Source organism: Tiliqua scincoides, chromosome 1, assembly GCF_035046505.1.
Source record: "Tiliqua scincoides isolate rTilSci1 chromosome 1, rTilSci1.hap2, whole genome shotgun sequence".
Classification (NCBI taxonomy): Eukaryota; Metazoa; Chordata; class Lepidosauria; order Squamata; family Scincidae; genus Tiliqua; species Tiliqua scincoides.
Genome location: NC_089821.1, coordinates 45,280,696 through 45,293,525, shown reverse-complemented (window position 1 = coordinate 45,293,525; position 12,830 = coordinate 45,280,696). Strand labels below are relative to the sequence as shown.

The following is a 12,830-nucleotide window of genomic DNA, read 5'->3' as shown; positions in this document are numbered from 1 at the left end:
CCACAACCCTGATGCAGTAGGTGGGGAGGCAGGTTAGGCAGAGCCTCCATATGGGAGTCCTTCAAAAAGCGGTACCGCCATGGGGGGTGCCCAAGCACCCACAACCCAGATGCAGTGAGTGGGGAGGCAGATGAGGGAGAGCCTCCCTATGGGAGTCCTTCGAAAGGCAGTACCGCCATGGGGGGTGCCCAAGCACCCACAACCCTGGCGGTTGTGGGTGTTTGGGCACCCCCCACGGCGGTACCGCTTTTCGAAAGACTCCCATAGGGAGGCTCTCCCTCACCTGCCTCCCCACCCACTGCACCTCCCTGCTAGAATCCCTATTCCATTTCTGCCCAGCCCGCAGGGGCACACCTTTGGTCCCTGTTGCGTTTACGCAACGTTGGCTCTAAAGATGCCTGTGCTCAGTTTGGCCCTGTAGCCTGCTGCCCTCCAGCGCGCCTCCGAGCCCTACAGACCCCGGGACCCTCCCCCCCCCGCTCCCCACCAGCCCAAGCCCTTGGGGAGTCCCGCACCCTCCCGTGGCTATGGAGGGACGACTGTCACCAGCCCCAGAGCCGTCACAGCACCTGACCGAGGGCCCCCAGCAGCCCCACAGTCAGGGAGCAGAGGACCCCCCCAGGAGGAAACCTATCTTCTCGCCCCCTCCCCCCGGGCGAGCCTCGCAGCTCAGAGCGACGCGCTCCTCACCTGCTGCGCCCAACGTCCGCGCTGCGACCACCTCACGCGCCACCGCGCACTGCTCGCTCGCTCGCTCCTCCCTCCCCCTCCCCCACCGGTGGTAGCAACTGCTAGGCCCGTCCAACCGTCCGCTCCAGCTCTCGCGAGCAACCAGCGTGAAATCTCGCGATACTTGGAGGAGGAGGGAGAGGGACTTACCTCACCGGAGGCTTGACTCCCAACGCCAACCAGCCGGTCTGGGTCAAGCGGAAGGCGGGCTAGGGGTTGTCAGGCAGCGGCGGCGGCCTTCCCTCTGCCGCCCTCGCTCGCGCTCCGCCCGCCCCCTGCATCTCGCGTGGGCTGCGTCGCCTCTTCTCGCCGCACAGGCGCAAGGGGGAAAGGCTGCCGTCCTCTCTACGCTTACCTGGGAGTAAGCCCAACCGGCTGTAAGGGGACTTACTTCTGAGTGGACATGCATAGGATTGGGCTGTAAGTGGCTCCCACAAGCCCAGAGGCCATCTGAGGATGCAATCCTAAACACACTTACCTAGGAGTAAGCCCCACTAATCGTAATAGGACTTAGTTCTGAGTAGACATGCATAGGATTGGGCTGTGAACGCAAAAAAGGAAGGACTTGTGCCTAACATAAGAACAGCCCCACTGGATCAGGCCCATCTAGTCCAGCTTCCTGTATCTCACAGCGGCCCACCAAATGCCCCAGGGAGCACACCAGATAACAAGAGACCTCATCCTGGTGCCCTCCCTTGCATCTGGCATTCTGACAGAACCCATTTCTAAAATCAGGAGGTTGCACATACACATCATGGCTTGCACCCCATAATGGATTTTTCCTCCAGAAACTTGTCCAATCCCCTTTTAAAGGTGTCTAGGCTAGATGCCAGCACCACATCCTGTGGCAAGGAGTTCCACAGACCGACCACATGCTGAGTAAAGAAATATTTTCTTTTGTCTTTCCTAACCCGCCCAACACTCAATTTTAGTGGATGTCCCCTGGTTCTGGTATTATGTGAGAGTGTAAAGAGCATCTCCCTATCCACTCTGTCCATCCCCTGCATAATTTTGTATGTCTCAATCATGTCCCCCCTCAGGCGTCTCTTTTCTAGGCTGAAGAGGCCCAAACGCCATAGCCTTTCCTCATAAGGAAGGTACCCCAGCCCCGTAATCATCTTAGTCGCTCTCTTTTGCACCTTTTCCATTTCCACTATGTCTTTTTTGAGATGCGGCAACCAGAACTGGACACAATACTCCAGGTGTGGCCTTACCATAGATTTGTACAACGGCATTATAATACTAGCCGTTTTGTTCTCAATACCCTTTCTAATGATCCCAAGCATAGAATTGGCCTTCTTCACTGCCACCGCACATTGGGTCGACACTTTCATCGACCTGTCCACCACCACCCCAAGATCTCTCTCCTGATCTGTCACAGACAGCTCAGAACCCATCAGCCTATATCTAAAGTTTTGATTTTTTGCCCCAATGTGCATGACTTTACACTTACTGACATTGAAGCGCATCTGCCATTTTGCTGCCCATTCTGCCAGTCTGGAGAGATCCTTCTGGAGCTCCTCACAATCACTTCTGGTCTTCACCACTCAGAAAAGTTTGGTGTCGTCTGCAAACTTAGCCACCTCACTGCTCAACCCTGTCTCCAGGTCATTTATGAAGAGGTTGAAAAGCACCGGTCCCAGGACAGATCCTTGGGGCACACCGCTTTTCACCTCTCTCCATTGTGAAAATTGCCCATTGACACCCACTGTCTGCTTCCTGGCCTCCAACCAGTTCTCAATCCATGAGAGGACCTGTCCTCTAATTGTCTCTCACTCTCACACACACTATATAAGAAGTGTGTGTGGAAGAGAGAAAAATGCAGGCACAATTTCAGGAATTTCCAAGGAAATCTCCCAGTTTACCCCATAGATCCCCATATACACGGGGGGGGGGAGAATCTATGGGGTAACTGGGAAATTTCTCTGGAAATTCCTCACACCTCATATGCAGGTTGTACCCTGGCACTCCCAACACTCATAGTTTTGTAAAAAGAACATTTTTAAAAGAACAAAAGCATTGAGTTAGGCTACAATCCTATCCACACTTTCCTGGAAGTAAGCCCAATTGACTAAAATGGGACTTACTTCTGAGTAGACATGCCTAGGATTGTGCTCTTATAGCCCAGTCACACGTAAATCTCAGTGTGCAGAGTGCTTTTCACACAGAGTGAAAAAAAAACAGGTCCCTGCCCCCAAGCTGCTTACAATCCAGATATGGTAAGTCCCCAACATGCATACTGGTTCCACTCTGGAAGTCTGTCCAGGAGTCAAAATGTACACACATGCAGCAAGGATTTCTCCCCCAGTCCCAGCAGCACAACTAACCTTACCCCCCTCTCATTACATTGGGTCAGAATAGCACTTTTACAGACCCAGCAAAGCCTGTCAATCATAGGGAATTGACAATCAAATATCAATTATGGAACCAACAGGGAAGCCACAAGCAAGAATAGGGGGTCTATATTTTACTAATGCCAGGAAGATATCAGGCTAAGGGCTCAATCCTAACCCACTTTCCAGCACTGACATAAGGGCGATGCAGCTCCAAGGTAAAGGAACAAACATTCCCTTACTTTGAGGAGGCCTCCATGAGTGCCACTCAACTGCAGGATGCAGCACTCGTCCCATTCACACTGCTATGCCAGTGCTGGAAAGTTAGTTAAGATTTGGGCCTAAATCAGAGAAATCCAGAACAAATAGCCAGTTAAAGCACAGATGGATATTTAAAATACAATATGTACATATGCCTAATGCCTTTTGTAAGCTGCTGGGCCAATTCTGACAGTGCAATCATAGGCATATCTACTCAGAAGTATATTCCATTGAGTTCAATGGAACTTACTTCCAGTTGAGCATGAATAGGATGCAGCCTGAGTCTGAAGTTAATTGTAGTTTCTATGGGTTTAGGACAGGAAACCCTATATAGGGCAGAATGGAAAATTGCTATTCCTTTTTGCATGTACAGATTTCCTCATGCTACCACTGCTGGCCAGTTTCTTCCAGGGTTGGTTAGCTGAAAATGTATTTTATGATGGTCCCTGTGTCTCTCTACATTATTTGAAAAATTCAGTCTTATGATCCACTGACATAGGATATAGCATTGTTTTTCAGATTGTGGACCAGGACCAGGTAGGTGGGATGTGAGCCAATTTCAAGTGAGTCCTCATTCATTTCAATGTGTACTTTATTTTTAATATATTAGACTTGGTGCAACCATGGAATGTGACTGCATTTGGGGAAAAGTGACAGATCTGTACTTTTAACAAGTTACATGTATATACTTTTAACAATGATAGTCAATGGGGCTTATTCTCAGGTAAGTGTGGATAGGATTGCTGCCTTTGGGATGTTTGGGATTTTTAAAAAACCCATTTTTGCCTGGTCCACAGGTGTACACATTTGGTCCCTGTTGCATATATGCAACGTTGGGCAGAAATGGCTTAAACAGACCAGCAGCTTCTTGGGAGGGTTAGAAGGGTTCTTCTTTATTTTAAATAAATTTTGAAACTTATAATTGTAAACTTTTAATTTAATAATTTGATTTTATTTTGTCATATGGGGCTGTTAAAAATTTTCCTGCCTAATGATGTCACCTTTGACCATGACATCACTCCCAAGTTAATGACATCACTTCCAGTGGGTCCCAGACAGATTGTCATTCTAAAAAGAGAGTCCTGGTGCTAAAATGTTTGGGAAAAACTGGTATACAGTATTAGGATGAGAATAAAATCCTTGCAAGAACTTTTGATTTTATAAGCTCTAACAGCGTTCTCTAGTGGCTGTACTGCTAAGAAATTTCTGATTTTTGTGTTTTTTTTTGTCTTTGTAAAAAGCTACACAAAGTGATTGTTAAAATCCAGGCCATTCCATTTTCAGTTACATTCATCACGTAATCAAATCCGGTATGGCTAGGTCAGGATGCACTGCAGTGAGCAAAGACAGTAGACACTAGCCTCTCTCCACCTGCATACTTATAATTTCTCAGTCAGAATCTAAGTGTTCCTGTCAGAACAATCCTTTACCCCCCTCTTCCCGTCATCCATGTGTCCAGGTGTTTATCTGTAATGTGATACTTATTAAAGCACAGCAGTATTGCTATACATCTGCTTTTTGGCCAGTCATCATGTCAGTGGTTAGTCAGGTTGGGCACTGGCGGAGGCTCTACCTGGCTAGGCCATCTTTGGAACCCTCAGTACTGGTGGCAGTGGCAGCACACAGTGTGTCATCACAAAGTGGATCGTGGCCCCAGTGCAGAGCTTTTCCCAGGCAACCTAATGCCTGTATTGTTTCTAGCAAACTGCTTCCAGTGAAATTATGAGCATCAGAAGACAATACTTCCAACTATGTACTATTCAGGAATTTAAGTAACAGGAACCATTCGTCATTTCATGTGCAACATTTTCATGAACTACAGACATCAGAAGATCAGATGGAGGGCAAATCCCAAAGTGGTTGACTAAATGGCCTGGTTGAATCCAGACTGGTTGAATCCATTGGGGCCAGCAAAGCACGCTTTTCAGCTCCAGTGGGCAATTGAGCACTGAAGGTGTTAAATGAGCAAACCTGCTTTCTGTATTTACTTTCCCTCTTCTTTCACATGCTACAGGCAGAGCTAGACCTCTCAGAATTTTCTTCATAGCCCCTGGTAGTTCCAGGTTAGCAAAGTTATATTGTGTTGTGAATGAATGTTGTGAATGTGCTCCCCTGGGGGCTGGGGATAAGAATAGGCCCTCCCTTTGGCTGTACTTGTAGTAAGAGGCGACTAAACAGCCACTGGGTAGATGGGACTCGAGAGCCTGGGAAGGCAGCTCATCTGAGAGAAGGAAAATTCTGATCCCAAACCTCCACTGCCTTGTGGCTACATCCAGTTATGGAAAAGGCTTCAGGAGTCAACCTCGAGGCAAAATCCGGAGCCGGAGTCCCTGAAGCAGTTCATGGCTGAACACAGTCACGTTCTGGCAACTCCTGCGACGCCGCTGGAACCAACTGTATTGGCTTCTGCCTTTCCATTGGACCATTTCAGCAACGTGGAGAGGGGGAATTTGCTGCATGGGTAACAGTCTATCCTCCATATCTACTTTACCCAGGCTTCGCACACTGGAGAGGACACTCTGCTCCAGAACCACTTTTCAGAGCACGATACCATAGTCTTCCAAGACTGAAGGATGCCAATGTATTGTGTTGTGGTATTGTTTTGCGCTAAAATACAATGGCTCCACCACCCTAAATTAAATGGAAATTTAATTTAGTGTCCATATACTGTAAATAACACCAGACAGACCAAGGGTTTATGCTTCTCAACTACTATGGTCCAAGAGCTTTTGGTCCATTTTATTTGACAATGCATAAGCAAGACAGAGATATAAAGGAATAAAGTTGCATTTTTGTAAGTTAGACATGAACATACAACAAAAGAATAAATAGAAAGTGCACATTAAGGTCTTAGTCCCTACAAACACACCTTATCTCATCTCAGGACCCTGCTCCTACATGGAATGCTACTGCATGCAGTGTTGTTCTCTTCAGGTCCAATAGTCTGCTTTAGTGTGTGTGTGTGCAGGATCATGTCTATTACACTAGTAAAGGCACAAGGTGCTATTCTGCTCCTCAGTAAAAGTGTTGCCATTGACTTTAATGAAGGCAGAATTTCCCTTCCTGTCCAGATATAATAGTTCCCAGCTCACGCTTGGGCAAATACCTTGTTAGTCCAAAGCATGGGGTGCATATTTTGACTTTATTGTTTATTAACCAACTTTTCTCAAATTCATGAGGTGCCAAACCTAAGGAAAAATTAACACAGGGAGGTAGGACTGCTCAGACAGAACTAGATTACCCAGAGTACTTGTGCATCTGATCATCCTTAAACTTGATATTAACCAGAAAGTCATTGCCCACCCCACACAGATCTCTTTCCATCAATTTCCTAATTTCGAGTGCATGCATATGTGCCTGTGTGTGTGCTTGTATGTTGCTAATACTGTTCTCAATCAAATATTCCAGTATGTTATTTCTGTTGTAACTGTTTCTCATTTTATATATGATAATATACCCACAGGTTAATAGGCTCTGTCCCAGATATTTTGTCACCTGCATCCTTACTATTGAGCAAATTTTGGAAGCTGACTAGGTATGACCTCAACTGTTCATCATAGCTTATTTTTAGTGTATTGTGCAGCCCAATCCAATGCATGATTCCTCAGAAGTCACACTGAGTTCAAATGAACCGATTGCCAAGCAAGCACGCATAGGATTGCAGCTTCAAGCTATGATTTTATACAAAAGCATGTGTAGAGTAATGAGTGGGCCTTCCAATGAAATATCCTTAATATCAAGGTGTAAAGTTCTGATTCCAGGCACATTTCCTTTCAAGTTCTGTACAATGTGCTCTGATGTGCGCTGGTATATGTTTTATACCAGTTTAACTGCATGACTTCCCCAAGGAATTCTGGGAATTGTAGTTTTGTGTGGTGCTGGGACATCTCTGTAAGTGGCTCCTTATCCCCCTTTAAATACAATTCCCAGAGTTCGTTGGGAAGAGGGAGTGAAGTTCAGTCTCTTTCCATGTGATCACAATGGCTCTATGAAATCATTGATAAATTCAAAGTTGGTATTTAAGCCTATGACCTTAAATTATTTTTCAGACTAGTGTACTCTGTGGATCTTAGAACACACCACCCTTCTTCCTACTTAGTTCTGTTGTGTACATTTATCCAGGTTGACCTTATCCAAGAATCTTAGTTTTCTGCACCTCACATGTCTCTTTCGAAAGCAGTTAGTTAGATAATAGCACTTCTGCTTGTCTCAGCATAGAAAATCATCAAAAGTTCTCTAGAAACGTTCAAATACATGGTCATACATACACAGTACAGTATTAGTCAACGATCAACAGTCAATAGTTTACATTGGTGGCAATCTACAAGCCACATTTCAGAGTGAGTAATACAGAATTACTGACATTTTTGGTACATTTGTAGTATTACTCCATATTTGTAGTTTGTGAATTATGGCCATTTTCAGTTTACACCAGCGATTTTCAACCTTCTTCATCTCATGGCACACCGACAAGGCACTACAATTGTCTAGGCACACCATCAGGTTTTTAACAATTGAACAAGACACACCATGCTGCCAGTGGGGGGCTCACATCCCCCTTGGCCCTATTAATGAATCACCTTCCCCCAAATTCTTGAGGCACACCTGTGGACCACTCATTGCACACCAATGTGCCATGGCACAGTGGTTGAAAATGGCTGGTTTACACAGATACTCAGACGTCACCATGGCAGCATATTGAAGGAGGAGCAATTCCAAATGTCTGTTTCTATATTATCATGTTTTTCAGGGCTGATCCATATTACTATCTTAAACCTCAATTGGGGCCTTGCACTGCAAGAACTAGAATTCCAGAGGCACAAGTTTCTTTATGGCAGCATGAAAGCTGGGCTGCTGTCACACACTGCCAGGCTGCTGTTGCAAATGACAAGAGGTGCAACATACACGGCAGTAACTCTGGGAGACTCCACAGGCACCAACTCACTGAGTTGGGGTGGGAAAGGTTTGGGGGACATTCCAAGTCAGGGAGAGCAGGGGCAGGGAGAGGGCCAGATGGGGAGGATCTCAGTAGCAACTGTGCATGCTGGATATTATTCCCCATTTTTAGCCATCCCATCTCATTTCTCTCTTCAAAGGAGAGGAGAAGGCTCCCCATAGGCCATCAGGGTGTCTAAGCAGAGGTAAGTAAAAAGTATTTTTACTTACCTCTGGTAGGCATCCTGATTCCCCATCACCACCACTAGATGCAGCATGTGCTCCACAAGCGCAGCTGCATTGGCACCAAATGTGGGGGATAAGATTGGGCAGTTAATGAATAAATGCAACTGTGACCTGTGACTGCTGCCATTGCTTATCTTGACTGACTGAAGAAAGCTGCCATCTTCCAGAGGGCAAGTCAGGAACTGCAGCTTAGGGATAGTTTTGGTACTCACATCCAGCTATGAGGGGAAGTGAATGTCTCACCAATCCATGCCACTGTCTTTCCTAGCTGCAAAGTGAAGGTAACTTATTGCCTTCTTTCAGCAATCAAAACAACAGGCAGCTGTGAATTTGTCCTGGCACCTGCTAACTTTGCCAGAGGGGGAGTGTACATGCTAGGATCAGTTTGCAGCTGCTACCACTTGCCTTGTCTGTGGTACCTTCTTCTGAAGGCCAAAATAAGTGATATACGGCCCAATCCTATCCAACTTTCCAGCACTGGTGCAGCCACAATGCAGCCCTGAGGTAAGGGAACAAATGTTCCCATACCTTGAGGAGGCCTCTGTGACTGCCTCCCCACCACAAAATACAGTGTATACCCCATTGGCACAGCTGCACCAGCTCTGGAAAACGGAATAGAATTTGGCCCCTAATCAGGAGACAGGTAGCACTCCCATAATGTGGGAGTTGGCCTTTTGTCACCTTATTTGGGCATGTCCTTGGAGCAGCTACCCATGTGTCAGGTTCAGTAGTTATAGCATCCAATAAGAGGTGTAGGAAATGTAGGAAGGTTCTTACCCCCCACCCACCACAAAAGCAGGAAGCCAATAATGTTGGCTTTTATTAAATAGTCTTGCAGTCAACCCTATCACTCATGTGATCCATTGAGGAAACTGTGGGCCAAAGTCTCCACCATAGGTGAACAATGGAAACAGGATGTGTGGCATAAGCTCATCCAATCTCAAGCTAGGTGTGTTACACGGACATGCCCTTCAAACGCCATTGTCTTATAAATAATAAATAACAAAATGCCCTAATTGCTCACTACTGTATTCACTTAATTGGAAAGACAACACTATGGCTCTCTCACTGGGGTTTTGTTTTAACGGTGATATCCCTGTAACCTTTGTTCCAATTCTTTGGCTTCTTCTGCATCTTGGCCTGCAGGTGATCAGGCAGCACTCTCCAACTTCGGGCCTCACGGGGCTTTGCATCCACTGCGGCGGCTTCAGCAGGCTGAGCGTCATGGTGCACGGTCTGCAGTTTCTCCAGGAGCCAATTTTGCCTGTCTGCGGAATGCAGATGCTCCCCCAAATTGTGCATAATCTGCATTTCACTCACAGACCTCTTCCTGTCAAGCAAAGGGAAGGGGAGGGGCTTAAAATAAACTCAAAATAACCCAGCCTTTAATTCTATAACTTTGTATATGCACCTACAGAAAAGTTGTCATCAGTGAACAATAAGATGCATTTTTTGGTGTAGTCATCCTCATCAGTGGATGGATGGGATAAAATGTATTTTTTTAAAAAAACAAAACCTGTTCAGTTGTATAAGATAAAGGCAGATTTCACTTTGGGGGCTTATATTTACCTTGGATTTTTTTTAAAAAATAAACTAAGTATGATTATAATGGTGGCAAAAGAGATAGGCTAAATGCTTCCCCACATGCATAGAAAATGTACTGATTTATAATGTCACTGTAAAATATTTTCAAAATATCACTTGTAGTTGCACCCAAAATCAAAGCAGGGGCTTGTGAGGGAAAGTTTGCACCTGATAAATCTCCCTGCCCTACTTAGGGCATAGGAGCCTTGTTCTCTATTGTATTTGTTTCCTCTATCATACAGGGCCTAGGAGAGGGGGGGTAAAGGGGGTAATTTGTACCAAGGCCCAGGAGCCAAAGGAAGGGGCCTAGAAATTTCTTGGGATCTTACATTTTCCTGGGATCTTACATTTTCCTATCTACTCAGACTTGTTGCCTGCATGGGATGCTGGGAACACTGCCACAAGGGTGCAGCTGCAGCTACTGGCAAGCCATATATGCTGGGTCCAGGAATGCATACATGACACTCCTTAACAAAGTATCAAATCTGGGAGGAAACTGGCCTGCTACAGTAGCTCTTTGGCTTGTGGATCTGCTTACCATGAAGGAGTGTGTAGGAGCTCAGGGACACAGTTGCAATACTACAGCTGCTGCAGACACAAGTTTTGGTATGCACAAAACACTTGCCATTCTAGTGTGAGCCTAAATATGATGATACTAATTTTCTGCATGATTTGCTCTATTTAAAAGATTTTAGAGAGACTTAGGAGTGTGTTTGGTTTTCCATAATACTGTATCTAGCTGCCAATGGCACACGAGTGGGTAGACCTGAGCTCCAAAGACTTTTCCAGTTGTCTCCACCTTCCCCCCACCCTGTTTTGCCCCTCCCTGTCCCCATTTTGCTCACCTGTCACCACCCTCCCCTGCTCTGTTTCACCCTCCCCCTTTGCAAAGGGACCCAAAAGAAACTTTTTACCCCCTGAGAAAATTCCTCTCAGAGACCCTACTATCATACTGTCTGCCAGTAAAGGTGCAGAATGGGTGTGCAGACTACAGATAATGCAGAAATTGTGGGTGACAGAGAAAGGCCATAAAGCCTTTGTTCTGGCTGCTCTACCATTCACACAGTGGCATACATTTTGAAGATTTTTTTCTCCTGCAACTGAGAGAGCTGTCAGAATTATCCTTAGTGACATAAAAAAAATGACATAAAAAAATGACTTGATTTAATAAAACATGTCTCTATGAAGAAGGCAGGAGGGGGCTTACACTGGGGAAGATTGACAGCCCAATCCTATGCATGACTACTTGGAAGTAAGCCTCACTGAGTTCAATGGGGCTTACACCTAGGTATAATTGTATAGGATTGCCACATTAGAACAGGGTCACAATCTCAGGCTAGGCTTCTGTAGCGTACTTAATTTAAACAACATTCATTCTGTAATGTATCTGATTTAGAAAGGGGAAAGAGTTATCAAGGGAAACCCAATGGCATGACAGGAATTGTGGCAAAAAGGTATGTGGGCCTCTGACTATATTTCCATTTATCTCCATATTATCATTCTTATTTGTTATATATATAGTGCCATGTGCATGGTGAATGAATGAATGAAAAGTCAAATTTGCCATTAGAGGCCTAGAATCTTAAAAGAAAAGCAGGGACAGGGAGGGGAAATAGAGGCAAAGGTAAACAAGGAGTGAATATTATTGTTTCAATTTCATGTCCTTATGCTTAGTTATAGTAGCATAATGGGCGATATGTGATTGAATTTCTGGTGATCTAAACTGTGCAGATTCTATGAGAAATAAACATAGTTAGGATTAAACTGTTGGCTAATCCAGAGGAGGGGGCAAGGCATTTGAGTAGTTCTTGTTTTTTGCTTAATATTGCCAACATTTTATTCATAGTACTTTCGGTCAGAAATTAGAGAAGCAGCAAAATGATAGAGATTCAGATACATTGTACTATTTGTTACTACTTCCAACCTCCTAAAAAGCGATGAGCAATCAATTCTACTTACATCACGGCTTTTCCATCAGAATTTGCGAAGAAACACACTACATATAGAATGATTGCAGTTTTAGCCATGTCTCTGGTTGAAGTCATGATAACTAGAAAGGATGAAAGAAAATTGTCAATCTGTATTTTTATGATTGCATTGGGTTAGTCCAGGGGTGTCCAAAGTTTTTGACAGGATGGCCACATCGTCTCTCTGACACTGTGTTGGGGGCCAGGGGAAAAAAAGAATTAATTTATATTTAAAATTTGAATAAATTTACATATGTTTATATAAATGAATGTATTAAAGATGAACTTACATGAATGAATGAAGGACTTGCAATAGCTCAAGACCTATAAAAGGCCTTGTACAAAGCAAGGCTGCCCTTTCCTTTGCTGCTGCTACTGCATCACAGACGTGAACCAATAAGCAGTGGAGAGAGCCCTCATCCCACAGCTCACGCAAGTGGTCAAACACTCTCCTGCTGAGAGCAGTTGTGTCGGGCCAGTGTGGGCTCCAACAAATCTCTGGAGGGCCAGAGACTCATTGGAGACTGGGGGCTCCCTGAGGGCCTCATTGAGAGGCCTCGAGGGCCGCAAGTGGCCCTAGGGCCAGGGTTTGGGCACCCCTGGGCTAGTCAAAAGGATAAATTATTCTCAAAGCTGTAACTCTAAAAACAAAGAACAAGATATTCAGGCAACTAGCTGCAAAAAATAATGTATAGTACAATATTTTTCATCGTATGCAGTTAATAAAGAAACTGAGTGTTATTTTACTTTGCCATGTCCATTTTGTTATGTTTTA

At 45.1% G+C, this 12,830-nt stretch overlaps 2 protein-coding genes across 5 annotated transcripts in view; both read right to left on the bottom strand.

The window, feature by feature from the left end:
• Positions 1–772, bottom strand: part of BTBD10 (BTB domain containing 10) — a 39,629-nt gene extending 38,857 nt beyond the window's left edge. The window contains exon 1 of one of the 4 annotated variants that reach the window (XM_066631494.1): positions 691–772. The gene's annotated coding sequence lies outside the window, so the exon portion shown is untranslated. The remainder of the gene's footprint in view (positions 1–690) is intronic. The other 3 variants (XM_066631491.1, XM_066631492.1, XM_066631493.1) reach the window with 3 other exon arrangements.
• An 8,797-nt stretch (positions 773–9,569) lies between these two features.
• Positions 9,570–12,133, bottom strand: PTH (parathyroid hormone). Its single transcript, XM_066611771.1, has 2 exons — positions 12,048–12,133; positions 9,570–9,834 (listed from the first exon to the last, which is right to left on the bottom strand). Exons 1-2 carry the CDS (start codon positions 12,131–12,133, stop codon positions 9,570–9,572), a joined length of 351 nt encoding a protein of 116 aa, XP_066467868.1.
• Between the last annotated feature and the right edge of the window lie 697 nt (positions 12,134–12,830).

Excerpts from the sequence above, each read along its gene's own strand:
- PTH (XM_066611771.1), bottom strand. The coding sequence starts at position 12,133 with ATGACTTCAACCAGAGACATGGCTAAAACTGCAATCATTCTATATGTA. Across the intron at positions 9,835-12,047 it reads TCTGATGGAAAAGCCGTGAT|GAAGAGGTCTGTGAGTGAAA; the intron begins GTAAGTAGAATT and ends TTTGCTTGACAG.